Source organism: Mytilus galloprovincialis, chromosome 9, assembly GCF_965363235.1.
Source record: "Mytilus galloprovincialis chromosome 9, xbMytGall1.hap1.1, whole genome shotgun sequence".
In the NCBI taxonomy this organism is placed as follows: domain Eukaryota; kingdom Metazoa; phylum Mollusca; class Bivalvia; order Mytilida; family Mytilidae; genus Mytilus; species Mytilus galloprovincialis.
The window spans coordinates 17,279,690-17,297,969 of NC_134846.1; the positions used below are offsets into that span (position 1 = coordinate 17,279,690).

Consider the following 18,280-nt stretch of genomic DNA (forward strand, 5'->3'; position numbering starts at 1 on the left):
AATAAGTAAAAATATATTCCGCAGAATTTATAGAATTTGATAAACATTTATCGATATATTCAGAAAATTCAATCTATCACACTTCAAATGCATAATCTACACTTCAAACAATTATCTATTTTCTCGTTAGTTCAAGGAAAAATGCTTAGATAAGGTAAAATTATTTCAACAGATGTTTCTATGTTAAAAAGTATTTTAACTGAAATATTCAATAAATTGATAAAACTAACATCAATACGAAGCACGTCATAAATAATACGCTAGTTTATCAATACTAGAGAACAGCTGACGCAAACAGTTATGCGCAAAATCAGAAAGGTTAGAGGTCGTCCGTAAATACTGAATGAAAATCAATGTGTAATTCCCACACTATTCCGTAAGCATTTTTTCGGGATTTCTCTTGATTTTACAAATATTCCAGAACATAGCAGACGAGAGTTTTTGGAAAAGCCCTCGAGCGATTGGTCGTCTGTAAAGGCAAAGTCTTCAATCGAAAATCGTGATATGAATATTGTATGAGATTAATATGAATATGCATGAAGAGAGTATTTATAGTATAACAACCTACAGAACTTCTATTAGATAGCACGAACACATATTACTGAATGTACACAAGGACTATATTACATTATTTTTATATTTTCCATGATGAATAGTTGACAGTTAAAATAAAGTTTGATATTGGATACATTTTACAATTATTATAAAGGTAAGTTAGTCAAATTGATTTTTCAACGTCAAATATTCTTAGATAAACCACAAACATATCAACAGATTTACCATATGTTTTATCGTCTGTTATACTCACAAACTTCAAAATATCATTTAGAAACATTTAAAGTGTAAATTAAATGGTAAATATACATAATGGATATAAAATTAGCCATTAAAGTCGTATTGAATATTTTTATCAACTAAAATATTTTAAACATGTAAACATTTATTCCCGAGAGAATGGGGGTTTGTAAGTTCGAATTCTCGGTTACGTAGTTGCAGACGTCACGAGGCTATTTTTAACTTCCGTATCTCCTTATGGTGCATACTCTTGATGCAGTTACTGTGAATTCTTATCTGATGCATGTATAACTTTCTGCGTTTTTTATCTGGAATGTTATTTGTTGTTTTTTTTTTACATCGATTATCATGCTGCCAATTACTAGAACACTGATTAAGAATTGTCTAATGTCCAATTTAATGTCAGTTTCAATACCTCGAAACACAATTGATGCCTTATTGATACCGATACAGAAAAAAATACTTGTACAATAAACACATGTATAACGAATACATGTATAGAAATAGCCAAACATGATACTGTTCAAGGTTTAATGGTTGCTAATGATTCTTTTTTAAATGGTAAATATTCATTTTTTATTTCGAAAAATTATCAGAGCCGAATAATGCATTATAAAATCCATTTTATTATAATTCATTTTCGAAAGTGCACTTAACCAGTTAAGTATCTTAATAATAAATCGACTTACAGATGTGACATTTACATTCACTTTATAAATTCAATAATCGCCTCTTTTTTCTTTATTGACGACAAAACCTTTTTTAATACATTTATGCTCATGTTTCAAGAAAGCTAAGTATTTTAGATTCGGGACTTGAAATATTGTATCCATTAACATCATTTGTCTATTGTTGAACACTGTAGAATGACTTCGAGAACTATTTTGTTTATTTGGTTCATTTATGTCGTTGGGTTGCCGTCTCCTCCTTTAAATTTATATTTATTATTAGTTGTACAACCATAAAATTGTTTTAATAGTGAAATATTAGCATAATTAACACTAAATGTGATCAAATGTGTGTATTGGTTCTCATTTGCTTGCTTCCTGTTGCAATTGTGGTGGAGTATGCCCAAATTTTCTCTATTTTGTAAAGAGTTGTGAATCTATTTAGTTATTTTTTACAAAAGCTATTATGCTTACTTCATCGCAAGTGTGTACATGTAATTTGACACATATATAATGTTTGAAGTTTTTGTGACAAGTCTGGTGTAATTAAGCATAACTTTAACGAGTTGTCACATTTTCAATGTTTATACCTTTTACCCTCAAGGCGTTTATTATGTGTATTGGTATTCCTACTTGAATACACAGCATTTAAAAGACATTGTTTTGTTTTGCATATTATGCACAATGATCTCACGATGCTACAAGTAATTGAATGTACTATTTAAGACTTTTTACATCCCTGGTACACGATAACAGTCTCTGAAACATATTTGTTGTTAATGAAATCGAGTTTTACCGATCTAACAGTCAATCATGAGCAAAATGAGAAAGTGGCTATCAATTTCGTCTTATCTTAAAGTTTAATTAAAACTTTTGTATGGATTTAATCACAAACCAACAGTATAATTTCCTTGTCTGATAATTTGGATATATTGCCTGAAGCCATTTTAATTTACATGCAAATGCCTCTCCCGGAAGTACTGGAATAGGCTCCCTTTGACGTTTGATATATATGCTCTCAACCTTTCCAAATACGGTGAGGAAGTTACAATAGTCCCTGCAGAAATAAATGGACAGGGATTCATTCGTGTAAATAAATGACGTCATTCTCAAGTTAGTTCTTTGATTGAAATAGACATTCGGAAAAACTGAAAACGAAAGCAACCCAACTGATACAAGGCATTTGGTTCAATTTAGGACAAACGTCCTTTCTTCTTTCTATCTTATCGTATTCTTTACATATTTACAGTGATGAAAGTTCAATAAAGCTTTCGGTGATGTTATTTACATGTTTGCTGAACGTCCAGTAGCAAATATTTCATGCATATATATTACGATACATAGTTAATGTATCAAAACAAACACCACTTACATTTACATTCTATTGACAATACATGAAGAATAAATGTGTGTATATCTATAGTAGTAAAGTCCCCAGATTGTGAGAAAGAAATGTAAATAAAAGAATGTAAATTCATCTTTGAAATTGAAAGGACGGTCTTTAAACAGGTTCCATAACTTTTTACAACGAAGCTTCTATTTTATATTCAATGCGATTGTTACTTGTTGTTTTTTACTAACAACTCTCTAAAACAAATATACGTAATATATAAGATTATCTTTGAAGATATATAACCTCATTCTAAATATCACTGGCGGTAAACGCTCAAGGTCATTACAAATTATTAACCTATAAAAGTGGAAAACGTGTTTCTATATATATGTTTATTTTCATATTTTCGTGTTTATTATTTGATAATTGTAATTACTTATGTATATTAACCTGTTCTGACAGGTGTGTCTTATATGTCAGGTATAATCTTCAGGTGTATCTCTATATCTGTATCGTTCACATTGATAGAAGGCAGGTTATTTTGGTTCAACCTTCCCTTTTCACTTATATTAAAAGATCACGAAACCGAACAAACGAGATAATTGGAAAATCACAAAAATGTATGTTTTCTTATTAAGTTGTTTGTTTCGTGTACATTTCGTTATGTATTTTTGTCATAATTATCGTGAACTTCCGTTATGCCACTAAAAAAATGATTGAACTAACCTCTAACTACAAGAATATAATAAAAACAAAATTGGAATAAAGGAAGAGGCGACGACGAGTTTTTTTTATGATGACCTTGTATACACATGAAGGTCTTGCAAGGTCGGTAAAAAAAGAGTAAGATATAAAGAAAAAACAAAATACAACTTATTGCATTAATTACAAGGAAGTCAAAGATGGAATGATACCGGAGGAAAAGAGACGTTAAAGAATAGCCCAAAACTTACCTTAAGGACAACTTTGCATTGGAGAGTACTAATAATTGAATAAAATTTAAAAATGCACCAACAATTGATTTAAGACTTCGGTACATGTAAGGACAAACAACAATGAATCCATGTTATAAATTTACCCTTAAAAAAATAATTGTATGACGATACATGTACGGTTTTTTTTTCAGTTTTGTGGTTATATTTTAACTTTGGGCTTGAGATTTTGTACAGAGTAAGGGTTTCGCTTGGACAACCTGGCAGGGAGGTGCACAAGTATCGATGGTTTTACTGGGACTTTAATTGAGGAGAAGCAATTAATAGCTCCTTATTGGTTGGAATGTTTTGTCAAGTATACGTGCAACGATTTACTTAATAGTCATGAATTATACAATGCATCCTTTATTTTCCCATTATGCAAATTAAAGTTGATTCTCTTAAACATATCCCTATAAACATTGTTTTTAAAAAGTTCTTTACAGTGTGCTTTGGTAAAACGTTTTTGACGAAGGTTGTTAAATCCTGCTTTTTTATCAATTATGCTGTAAATAATTGTCTTTTGAAATGAATACACGAAGGAAATTATTATCGAATGTGGAAATGTCAGGCGACAGAAAATTCGCAGCAGTTGTGTCCATTTCCGGAAATTGCGCGTGCAGACAGTAAATATGATTTGCGTTTCATTAGTCTCTTTCTCGCTATAGTTAAAAACCTAGATTTTAAAAATGTACTTCTCCATCAGGAAACATGTGAAATGTAACATTTCAACCCATATTTCTGAACACACCATGACTCGTACTTCACCTTCGAACTCGTGTTTTAAAAGTACCTTACAACTTAATTTCACGGCGGACGAAATTAACACTAATTTTCGCCTTATCAGTTTGAAAGGTTGCCAGATTTTTCATATACAGAGCCGTGATACAAATACAATGTACATGTAATTAAATCGGTACAAGTACATTAAGAATTGATCAATACATTTATTAACGTTGTTAGTTTCAATGCTAATGTAGGTAACTAGTTTATATAAGATTTTGTTTTTATATTAAGATGCTATTTTTGGTCCTTTTCAAAATGTGACACGTGTTCCTAAAGAAGCAACGAAAGTGTTTTTCTAATGATTAATTACTTTATTACAATAAAAAGCCTAAGAAGTGGTTATTCAAAAGGCGTATTGATATATGATTAAAAAGCAAGTTCGTGAACGTAAAGGTTAGAATAACTAATATTGCGGTAAACCTTGTTCTTGTCACATTTGTGCGTTTGAAAACATTACTCAAATCTTTTGGTATGATATCGATTCCACTGAGAATCATTTATATTTTTAAAAGTTGTAAAATAAACCACTGATCATGAATTGTTTCCTCATGTTTACTGTGTCCTCACAAAATACTTTAAAACTGGTAGAAAATATATGTTCAACATGTTAAACTTGTGCTTTTTACAACAACAACAAAAATCTTCAAATTAAGAAATAATCAATTTCATTGAATAAATGCCAGAATTGTGTAAAAAGGAATGTTTCTGGCAATTAAAATGAATACTAATTTACGCGAAGCATTATGATGTTCCAAGGTTTCGTAACATACGAGATTGCGTAAACATATATTATTGTTTTCATTCGAAAAAAAGCGATTTGTTTTCTTCTCTAGTAATTGAGCCGTGATAAATCGTGGGTGTATAGTTATAGGTTATCGGTGAATTAAACAAGTAAATCCTTGTCGCATTGATTTTCTGTATAAATTGTCTTTATTACTAGTCGTTCTGAAAGAGAATATAACTATTTATGTGAAATTTTGTAGGCGATGTCATTAGAAAAGGTTAATATCTTGATTCTAATTAATAGTGTTCTGTAAGGCGTATGATTATTAATAGAATTTTGTGGCATAGTGTAATTTTGTGCTTGTTAAACGGCATTAGATTATTGCAGACGTATTCTTCTAACGCTATTTACAACGGTTTGTGTGTGAAACTGTAGAAATTGTCTTTTTTATGCTGAAATATTTCATGTTAATTTTTCTAACGACAGAAAGTTCAATTAAAAGAATAGACACTTCTGTGTGCATATATCCTTTCTACTAGCCATTAGATGACCCTGAAATTTAGAATATCAAAATGATACTTCTATGTACATCTAAAATTCTTCATATATACTAGCAATTAGATTACCCAGAAATTTAGAATATCAAAATGACACCTTAGTGACCTTATTGTACATTATTTCTTCATTCTAGCCATTTGATGACCAAGAAATATAGAATATCAAAATGATGCCTCTATAATATACATTTGTACATATATCTGTCATTTTAGCCACTAGATTACCCTGAAATAAAGAATATCAAAATGATATCTCCATGTACATATATTCTTCATACTAGCCACTAAATTACCCTGAAATAAAGAATATCAAAATGATATATCTCTGTACATATATTCTTTATACTAGCCACTAGATTACCCTGAAATAAAGAATATCAAAATGATATCTCTATGTACATATATCTTTCATTATAGCCACTAGGTTACCCTGAAATATAGAATATCAAAATGATATCTCTATGTATATATATTCTTCATACTATCCACAAGATTACCCTGAAATAAAGAATATCAAAATAATACCTATATGTACATATATTCTTCATACTAGCCATTAGATGACCCAGAAATTTAGAATATCAAAATGATATCTCTATGTACATAATTCTTTCATTATAGCCACTAGATTACCCTGATTTAAAGAATATCAAAATGATATCACTATTTACATATATTCTTCATACTAGCCATTAGATGACCCAGAAATTTAGAATATTAAAATGATATCTTTATATACATATATTCTTCATACTAGCCATTAGACGACCCAGAAATTTAGAATATCTGTTTAAATGATTGACAGAAGATACTTTAGCTTCTGTAGACAAATGCTCTAAATGCATAACAGAATTCTTCGGTTCCACCAAGTCCTCAGAATAAAATCAATGCCTGGTTTTGACAGGAAATTCGTTCAGAGAATAACTATTTATCAAAGAGAGGAATACTAATATGATAGACTTTATCAAAGAGAGGAATACTAATATGATAGACTATGTACAAGCAAGCGATCCGTAATCCTATTCATTAATAAACAAAGAACCATACATTTCTGGTCGACAAACACATAATCACAAACAGATATTAAACGAAACATCACATAAATGCTATAAAAAGCTGTATCTGACATACATTGTAATTATTTCTAAGTTAATTAGGCTTTTTTTATATTTCAACTTGCTTTAGGGAATTTGAAATATAATCTTGAATTTTAAACAAATCAGTGACACAATTAAAAAAGGTATTTAATTTAGTTATTTTGATTTAGATGATATATATTTTTTTTAATTTCTACATGTTTTTATAGAATTTGAAGTATAGTCTTGAACTTTGTTAGTCAGTCAACTACATTGTACATCAGATTTTCACTGATTTTTTACAATAGAAATAAAAAATCTGTGTGCCACGTTCATAAACATAATACCAAAAAAAAAAAAAAACAGCTACCAAATGAATAGGTGAAAACGCCATACTATGCGTCATAATGTATGCTGTTTTGTTTTTCTCGTGTTGATAGGTTACTGCTTATCAACCTTTATCACCGTCCTGAATATGCATGAAATATTTGCCACTGGACGTTAAGCAACCAACAATCTATCAATCGAGCTTTATCTCACATTTCCATTTATTGATAGTAATCTGCACAATTTCCGTACAAGCTGCATGGTAAAAATATTGGAGAGGAACAATAGTCATAAAACTTTCAATGTCAAATGTGCTAAAATACAATGAATAAAAATGTGTTTTGTTTTGTTACATAACACAGAAGAGGAACATTCTGAGACATGCATGCACTTCTACCTATGAAAAAAATTGAGAAAGAGACAAGAGACCAAGTCTGGTCATACATGTATTTAATGTATTTATGAAATAGTCCCATTTTTGATGGATTGTGTTAAAAAGTCTATAAAGTATAATTATGAGGTATATGATGTCTTTCTACTCTCATTTCAAATCGTGTTCTTTTTAGAAACGTAACCTCTATTTAACTAGACATGTTCTTTTTAGTGAAACATATTTATTGTCGGCGAGACACAACTTTTTAAAATGAAATGCAACAATGAAAGGTGTTTGAACTTTTGTCTCATTCATTCGGAATTTAAACATATAAAATGTTTCAAACGGTACGTTGTAATTCATCATATTTTATAAATCTATTTTCGGTACGCACCAGTATCATGCTCCTGTAATCATGTGATCTATATTTTTTTCTTACTTTTGGAAATAATTCTTTTGCCTGTAGGATTATGTTTGTAATATCATACCTCATAAATCAACAGGCATGCGAAAGGTTAATGAAAATGGATTGTGTATTGGCATATCCTATTTGAGCGATACTTTATTGTTACAGTCTAGCATGAAATATGGATTTCTACGTTTCCTTCTGACTTTAATTTGCTTTTATTGAATGTGTAATCCAAGTAAAAATTTAACAAGAACAAGATCGACTTTTCTTAAGCATAAATCAATCTGTTGATACAGTTTGGCTGATAACATATAGTATCAAAATCAATAGAGTCCTTTTGAACATCTGTGAAGCCATTTTCTTGTGATGGGTTTTAGCTGTCAATCTTTCAAATAAGGGAACGGAAATGAATAGAAACCACGTGAACAGCGCGAGATGAATTGGACTTCTGCTGATAGCATTGAATTGACTGATTGAAAGCTTCTTTACAAGGAGATATTTCTATTCGAATAAACATGTTGCACATAAAATAGAGTAGAAAAAGATACCCTGTGCGTTAATGATAGTAAATCGATCAAGGTGACATTGAGAAAACATGCACGACTCGACATCAATTGTTGTCGCATATGTCCACAAATAAAATAAAAACCATGCGGACTAGCATCTCTGAAAAAAATATATTACTCGCGTTTTCGTTTGTTATTATTTTTAAACAATTAAAGATTATATCACTAAAAATATTAAAATAAAGTCCAATGGAAATGAATAATTGATTGATTGATTGATTTGTTGATTGCTTGATTGATCGAGTGATTGATTGGATCGATTATGATTCTTTTAAACATAGAAACCGAACAGAAGAGTGTTCAAATCGTTAATTCTTCATGTCCTTTTGATATACAAATGCAGCATATTGCTTAAAATCGATTCTTAGATAGATTGTATACTATATATAAGATAATCTAGCCATTCGTTCTATATAATTATGTCTGATCTGTGGAATAAGGAAATAACCTTCAACAAATAAGTATTGACTTAAATTCATATTGACAAATGATTGATATAAGTTTTTAATGAATTTTCTCTTTTTTTTTTTTTTATTTACTAGTATAATATACTAAAATTTGAATGTTTTGTACAATGAATTTTTGTCTTCAAATTGAATTCAGTAACAACAAGCTAGTTATGAGGGTCCGAATTGGGTTTTCCAATTACATAATAATGGGCAAACAATGAATACAAAGGAATAATAGTCCAACAAAGAATACAAGGGAATAATGGGCAAATATATATATGTATACTAGAGAGAAATGGGCAGACGATTAATACAGAATAATGAATACAGAATAATGAATACAGAATAATGAATACAGAATAATGAATACAGAATAATGAATAAACAATGAATACTAGAAGTTAATGGGATGCGTATTTCTAAACATCAGAGAATAATCGATAAAACAGGTTCGAGAAAATTAACCCCAAAAAGAAAAGAACACCTCATGAGATGTAGACCTGACCTCCAGACCCTTGCATATATCTTCTCTTTCTCATCTTGATTGATTTTAATATAACACATAGTTTACATTAATAGTCATCAATGTGTTTTGTTTGCTAATTAGATTTTATTGAATGTTTTCAGGTTTAAAGAACTCACCAACACCCATCTCATTAGGAATTTATTAGAGAACTGATACAAAGCATCTAAAACATTGATATATCGACATGCACCTTGAGGTATCGGTAGCGCTGAACTTTGTCATATCGTACTTGTACAACAAATTACCACGCAGACGAGTAAACTTATTCGGTGAAGCTCTTGAAATTGGATTAAAAAAGAAGTTCGAAGGTCATTGGTACCCAGATAAACCTACCAAAGGATCCGGATTTCGTTGCGTCCGTGTTAATGGCGAAAATGTAGATCCCGTTATGATAAATGCTACATATGATTGTGGACTTAATTTAGAGGAAGTGAAATCTTATTTGCCAGCTGAACTCACAATATGGATAGACCCAGGAGAAGTATCTTATAGAATAAGCGAAAAGGGACCGGTAAAAATTCTCCATAGCGAAAGAAGAGATGAAGAAATTACAGAAAGAGCCGATCGAGAAATACAGATGTCAGACAGAGGCTTTAACCCCGAGGCACAATGCTTTAAGCCGATTGATTCGCTATCATCATCGTTAAGTAATCTCAGTTTGTCCCCAGGGGGACTTTCGCCATCATCACCTTCGTCATCATCAGGGTGGCCGGGTAGTACCTCCACATCACCGTCTAGTGCTTTATTTAACTCCGACTTGTCATCACATCAAAATCCACAATTTCAACAAGAGTATGCTCCTGCTCCTCCAAAAGCTTCCGGACATCAATATTTTACGGCTGCTACATTTGCGGCCACTAAATTTGGATCTACAAAATTGAAGACAAATGCCAAGCGTCCAACTCGTCTTTCACCTACCGAGTTTGGAAACTTCCTTCGTCAAAAGTCAGCCATGATAGCCAAAGGTAATACAGGGTTATGTTCGCCTCAAAGGCCAAGGTCGTTGTCACCACGTGATCCGCGAACTGAATTTCTATTGGATCAACACCAGAGGATTGCCATGTCTCAGTTACAACATCAGCATTTACAACAGTTACAGCATCAACAGCAACAGCGATTAAATTCACCACAACATATTGGCCCCTTAGGTTCTCCGCCTCATATTGGATCACCAACCGCTTATATCAATGATACGTTCGGAATGTCTTCACCCTCATCCCCATATCACCAACAGCCATTCGGAAACATGGTCGATTTCCTGCCAGGCCCTACAAATCTTCCGTCACCAGTTGGGTCAAGTGCTGTTTCACAGAACAGCAAAAATCGTTTTTGGAAGGTTTAAACATGAGTGCAGGGTCTTACCAAAGTCAATACCCACACATGTTACTGGCAAATTAATGGGCTATTGACCTTGAATTGAATTTGGATAACAGGTGCGCTAACAATAACGTGAAATGTCAAATACATGATTGGTTATATTTTTATTGTCATGTTCAGTCGGAACTTTTCTGAAAAACTATTTTTGATCTATATGTTACTATAGATTTTATATTTTATCGGTTTTATAAACAATAGGATATATACTGTGTCGAACATTTTTTGGGGTTCTATTTATGGTTCATGGTTATGACTTCTATTAGGTTAGATTTGATTGTAACAGTGGCGGATCCAGAACTTTGCCTAGGGGGGGGGGGGGGGGGGGGGGGCTCCAGTCATGCTTCTGTGATTCCCTATATAATCAACCAAATTTTTCCCACGAAAGGGGAGCCTGGGACCCCCCAGCCCCCCCCCCCCCCCCCCCCCCCTGGATCCGCCTATGTGTAAATATCAAACCATTACAGTCATATTTATCATTTTTTAATCAAGACCCAATAATAAGGACTAAAATTTTGTCTTTCATTTTAAATTATTTTAACAGCAAAGAGAATTTTATCATATATTTGTATCAATGACTGAGATTATTTTTCTATGCTTAGGTTGTGGTTTGTTATTTTCACCAGAAATTCATGTTGTTTTTATTTGATCAGTTTGTAAACTGGTTAAAGCAACCTTAAATACCAATTTCAAAACCATGTGTTAGTCTGAAGCAATTATCATGCCAAAATATTGTTTTTATCTTTTTATTCAATATTACATAGGTTCAGTGTAGTTATTAAAGAAATACTGACTGTTTATTACTCCATCACAAAAGACGCATGCGTCCATGTTACTCTTAAAATTTCAAGGCAATAGATGTACAGTTACCTAATGTAGAGCTTGCTGAAAATCCGCCTGGTACCAGACTAATTGATTATGTTATAGAAACCCGGTTACCAGGAGACTTTAAGTTATACTTTTGAAAACTGAAATACGATTACTTTTGTTAGAAAGGGAACATTTGTGCATTTTAAGTCAAGGGGTATTACACAAAAGGTAACAGTTCCTTCTCGAACATCTACAGTGAACCCTTACGACAGGCCACTGAGTCCATCAATGGGAAATTTTATATTTTTAAGAATTTAAGAATTTACTCTTTCTGACTATGAGAATCTGCACTATCTATGATCTGTCAAATCGTCACACTTGTAAAACAATACTGTGTTGACCTTGACACCCCCCCTCCCTTATACTTTGTTGACCCTGACACTTCCCCCTTAAATAAACTTACTGAAGTAACGAGAGTCCCTATCTAAAGTCTACAAGATCGTTTAAAGGTGACGCGATCACTACAACGTTTGAGCCATGTCTTAGTGTCTAAGAGTTTGTCTCAATACATGAATTTAATAGTAATTTTATTTTTTATTTTTGAATGTTATGTTTCATATATAGCTGTATATAGAAAAAAATTATATATATATATTCGTAAACTTTCTACGTTCATATATTATCGATGGTTATTATGGCGTGGTATAAACTTTTATACGTTATTAAATGTTATCTTTTGTATTTCATATTTTAAGATATTTAATAAAATATTTGTTGAATAATAATGAGAGAGAATTAAATTCTCGTAAATATATTTTTTTTAGTTTATAATTGTATGGACATGCGATATTTCTGGCATACAAATTAGCAAGAACATTCTTTAGTTTCGAACTTATGAAAAATCCAAAACTGTCGAATACAATTATTATCTCAATATATTCATGGCACGATAGTCGTTTACGTTGGGAATGTGGGTTTTCTGCTAATTCGCTACTTAGCTTTAATTTAGAACAAGATAACGATCTTGTCATTTTCACAAACTAAACAAAAACAATTTAGCTCCTCATCAACTAAATATTTTCAGTCTCGACACTGCATCGCCAGTTTTATAAATTGCTACAATTACCGGTTTCCAAACAAACCTCTCGGTGATGCACATTTCCGCATAAATATCACATGCTTAAGAAATACGATACAAATTATACAAAGTGACTAAGTTTTCTCAATCAATACACAACAAACATAATAAAGGTTCAACCCATTGTCAGTAGTAATTTTTATCTCCCTCTGACGTATTTTCAATGATTATTTGGTCTTTACACTTAATTGAGGAAAATCCAAAAATATTTGTTTAGGACAATTGCAGCCTATTTTTATTTCCGCTCTGTACAATCGTTACGTGATCATCTTCACTTATGCGTTTGAAATTGTCATTATCACTAGAAAGCTTTGACGTCAAACTTTTTTATGGGAAATTGGTAACCAGACTGTCTATTTTAGTGTTTGTTTCAACTAATTTGTTTGCCAACAAATATGCGTATATCCTTAAGAGAATGTCAGGCCATGGTTTTTATGATTTTTTATTGCAATGAAAGTGCTGGACACAATGAAAGAACTTTTATCTACCCTCGTTAAACTTACCGTTTAATTTACAATTGATTAACTATTTTAAACCAGGAGATCATCAATAATTCTAATAAATATTTGCTACATCTTTTCCAAAAGTATTTAAGTGTAAATTCACATTTTTTTATCTCCATTTTCTTTATCGGTTACTTCCCTTCTTCGAAGAAAATTGATCTTGCGCGGCTACGCTTAATATATGTCCGTTGCGATAGTGCAATAATTTTAATGACACGCAGACTCAATTTGAGTTATTGTAGAAGGGAAGTAACTGGAAGCAATGGATTTTTTTTTATTTTAGACACCCAGATCGTATAATTCCATGGCCTTTATTATCATCACAATCAATATAGTAAATGTAGATTGTGCAATACAGAGAGGGCGGACAGGAGAGCAATGGGTAGAGGGTGGTGATCCTGTAATGGAGTGGAGTAATGGGATAGGATAAGGCATTCTGTCCGCCCCCTCAACACGAGTACGTTCCATTAGTAACGGATATATATTCACAGGGCCTTTCACTGTTAAATCTTGCATCATTTATATTGCTACATATTTTTAAGTTTGTAATAAAAATTGGTATTTTCTTATAAAATATTGTTTGTTTTGTTACTGCCCTTATATATATTAAAAATGATTGCATATAATACAAATACTGACCAGAGGTCTTATGATGTGAATATATTAAGCTCGTTAGGTTAGACCTACAACAACGAGAAAAAAAAACCCATACCGTATAATCAACTACAAAATGCCCCGACCACAACAATGTGAAACAAATCTACATCATATATTCAACCCTACTCTAAACAGCCGGGATAGTGGAATAACAGAACAACATAAAAACAAACTGTGAAAATCTGCTGCACATGGCTTAACTCAAAGATCTGTAAGACCAGGAAGAAAAAAAAAAAACTAGCATAAAGTCGATAGATACCGAACACTGATATAACACTTAGATAACTCACGTTACTGAAAGCCAGTTTAGAGCCAATTACAAATAACGAAGAAATCATTACTTTTTTTGTTCTCACAGACTAAAGTATCAATCAGCACACATCCAATGAATTTGATGTTAGACAAATATCGAGTCAAATGACATAGACAATAGATATAAGATATGGTTTGAGTGCCAATTTAGTCAACTCTTGATCCAAATTACAATTTGTAAAAGTAAACCAAATATGGTCAAAGTTAGGCCGTCAACACGGAGCCTTGGCTAACTCCGAACAGTAAGCTATAAAGGGTGTCAAACATGACATATATCAAATCAATCAAACGGGAAAAACCAACGGCCTAATCTTTACAAAAAACGAGAAACGAGAAAACTCTTATGAAACACTTCAACAAATGACAACAACTAAACATCAGGTTTCTGACTTAGGACAGATACAAACAAATACAGCAGGTTTAAACATTTTAATATGCGCCAACCTTCACTCTACCTGGAACAATAGTGTAACATCACAACATAGAACGACACACTATAAAATCAATTGAAATGGCTTAACTCAATCAAAAAACATATTAACAAAAACAAGTGACCATACACCGAACGAATAAACTTATCTATGACACAATGTTAAAACATATTAGAAAGACAACCGTAGCTTGAAAAAAATGCCGCCAAATAAAATACGTACACAGGTAAATGAAAATACAATTGTATATGGACCTATTACCAGTATTAATTAATAAGAAAATGCAAACTTTCAGACATAAGAAATCAAATAAAAAACATCTTGATGTTCACATAAACCTCCTATGAAGGCTATACTTCTTTTTAGCTATAGAAAAAAAATGAATTATATTGCACATTCAAGTACTTTCATATTTGAAGAATTAAACCATACCGTCACCAAAAACTAGTATTTATTGACCCACACCTATCATTTACTAATACATCTCAGAAAAATCAAACTGTGAGAGGACTGCAAGATGTAAAATGAAAATTTTTTTCGAAATTAACAAACATATAAATGAGTGATAAGCAGTTGCTTTACAAGTATTCGAATACTATCTAGCACATTATTTTGGAGTGATTAATGTTTTAAATCCATGCCAATTCAACTCTTTTTACAACGTTAAATACAAATGTAGCATTAGCATCACCATCGACAAATAGCAAAAAATACATGGGGCCAGCTGAGGACCATCTCCGGTTGCGGGATTTTCTCGCTGCGCTGAAGGCCCACGGTGGCCTTCGGCTGTTGTCTGCTCTTTGGTCGGGTTGTTTTCTCTTTGGTATATTCCCCGTTTCCAATCTCAATTTTATACTATATCTCAAAAACAACATTTAAACAGCGAAATTAGAAAAATTAACATTCAAGCATTTTTCAGCTACTCCTTGTATTAACAGTGCAACCATACGAGCTGGTACTTTGATAATGAATTACCACGGTATTTTTAATCAATTTGCATAGTAAAAAATATCAAACATAAATCTAAAACATCAACCTAAAACTATGTTTTCAGTGAAAAATTGTAAGCCTGGGGGTAACGAAAAACCATTATGTGTAATGTTAGTAAATTAAACTCGTTTTATAACACAATTCGGGTTTTAGTATTGTAGAATCTGCTTAAATGGTAAATCAATCTATAATTGTAGTCTTATATGAAAAGAAAAGTACGTGGGTTATATGGGAAAACACATTTTACTGTGTACCGAAGGAAAATAAACAAGGAGTCCGTGCATCTGACAACAATTCCTAAATCTGAAAATACTACGTCCTCAACTCGACGAATAAACAAAAAAATAAACTGTAGACATCGTTATGTCTCCTTCCGTTGAAAATAAGACAAATTAACCTTGGTATCAACTCATAATGATGGATACATCAAGCAGAATATTCAATCAATGTTTTCCTTGACATCTATTTGGACTTAAAATTCCTTTCATGTGGTGACCTGTCTCGCGCGTTTCACTGGGTCGATGCCACTGCTAGTAGAGATTAATTTCCCCGAGGGTATCACCATCCCAGTAGTTAGCACTTTAGTGCTGACATGAATTATCATTGATATGATTACATTTATAAATTAACTGTTTACAAAATATTGAATTTTTGAAATACTAAGGCTTTTCTACCTCAGGCTTAGATTACCTTAGCTGAATTTGGCAAAACTTTTAGGAATTTTGGTCCTCCATGCTCTTCAACTTCGTACTTTATTTGGCCTTTTTAACTTTTTTGGATTCGAGCGTCACTGATAAGTCTTTTGTAGACGAAACGCGCGTCTGGCGTATATACAAAATTTAGTCCTGGTATCTATGATGAGTTTATTCACCTCTAAATTGATATGCATTTTTCAGAGGGTAAAAGGGTTGATTGTGTCAATATTGTTTCCTTTCTAGAGAGGAATCCTATTATTTTTATCATCTTAACCTTTTGAGATCACACTAGTGTTGTTATTATCGAACTATTACCAATGTAGCTATCATATATACATTCACTTATGAAAGCTAATAGCTCCTTATGATGCCGCGTAATTACCAATTAAGCTTTAAAATATTAAGATTTATCGTTCGGTATAAAGGTACATTGTAATTACAGGGAAACGCGTTGGACGCGCAAACTTTATAAAGTGTTTATATCATTTTATTACAAAGTTTGATTTTGGCGAAGATATGAAGCTGGATATTGCACATAAAACTTTGTGTACTGAGTTATGTGCGTACATGTACTTGCGTATTGGTAATGTATAGGACTTCATTGATTCTACATGTAGAAATTGAAACTCTAATTTTCACCGGAACAAATAAGAATTCCAATATCTATTGGTAGGAATTGGGGCATCCAGATAGTCTAAAAGGAAATTAAAATCCCGCCTAAAATCCAAAAACCGCCTCAAAAACCGGATATGATGTCAGTGTCTATAACAAACATTAACCCATTGTGTCTGGTCTTTCTTCATTTATATGATACATATTGAAAATTCATATGCAAGTATTTTCACCGCTGTTGAACATACAATGTAGAATACCACTTGTCTGCACCCCGTGTGATTTTGAGGTTATGATATACCGTTTGAAACCAGAATGTCTATTTTGATTTATCATTTACTGTTGGGTTACTGTCTCATTAACGTCTATTGTCACAATTATGTTGGTAGTGGAAACTTATTTTGTCACTCATAACTAAACAGACTCTGGACTTTATATAGATACCTGTATATTATTGCATACCTCATCAAACTACGAAACAGCGGTGATGTTGCTTGCTAAACTATCAAATTCAATATATATTACGCAGCAAAGATGACTTGTATATGCTCTTTTGTTACATATTTGTTTTATAGTGATTATGATTATTACACAATGTTGATTGCTGTACCTCTATTTGTGACATTTCTACCTATTATGTCTGTTTGTTTTGTTCACACGTCGTTGTCAATAATGGAATTTGATGCGACTGTCATACAAGTGAGAGGTTTAGCTAGTTTTAAAACCATTTACATAATAAAAATCTGTTTTAAGTCAGGAATATGACAGTCGTTATCCATTCGTTTGGTGTGTTTGAACTTTTGAATTTGCTATTTGATTAGGGACTTTTCGTTTTGACTTTAATTTCCTCGGAGTTCAGTATTATTGTGATTTTATATTTTACCACTGTTTCGAAGTATGGACCTCTATGTACATAAATAAGGCCGTTAGTTTTCTCGTTTGAATTGTTTTACATTGTCTTATCGGGGCCTTTTATAGCTTACTATGCGGTATGGGCTTTGCTCATTGTTGAAGGCCGTACGGTGACCTATAGTTGTTAATTTTTGTGTCCTTTTGGTCTTTCGTGGATAGTTGTCTCATTGGCAATCATACCACATCTTCTTTTTTATATACTCTATATGATAATTTGGTTATTTTTGTTTTGGAGTTGCTTTCTTCCAGACTATAAACCACATCTTCTTTAATCAGTGTACCAGTA

At 32.1% G+C, this 18,280-nt stretch overlaps 1 protein-coding gene across 1 annotated transcript; it reads left to right on the forward strand.

Annotated features, from left to right (window-relative positions):
• Window positions 1-553: 553 nt before the first annotated feature.
• On the forward strand, window positions 554-13,959 carry LOC143044527 (protein Tob1-like). The gene is made up of 2 exons (XM_076216584.1): window positions 554-709; window positions 9,662-13,959. Exon 2 carries the CDS (start codon window positions 9,745-9,747, stop codon window positions 10,900-10,902), a length of 1,158 nt encoding a protein of 385 aa, XP_076072699.1. The 5' UTR covers window positions 554-709; window positions 9,662-9,744; the 3' UTR covers window positions 10,903-13,959.
• The last annotated feature ends 4,321 nt before the right edge of the window (window positions 13,960-18,280 follow it).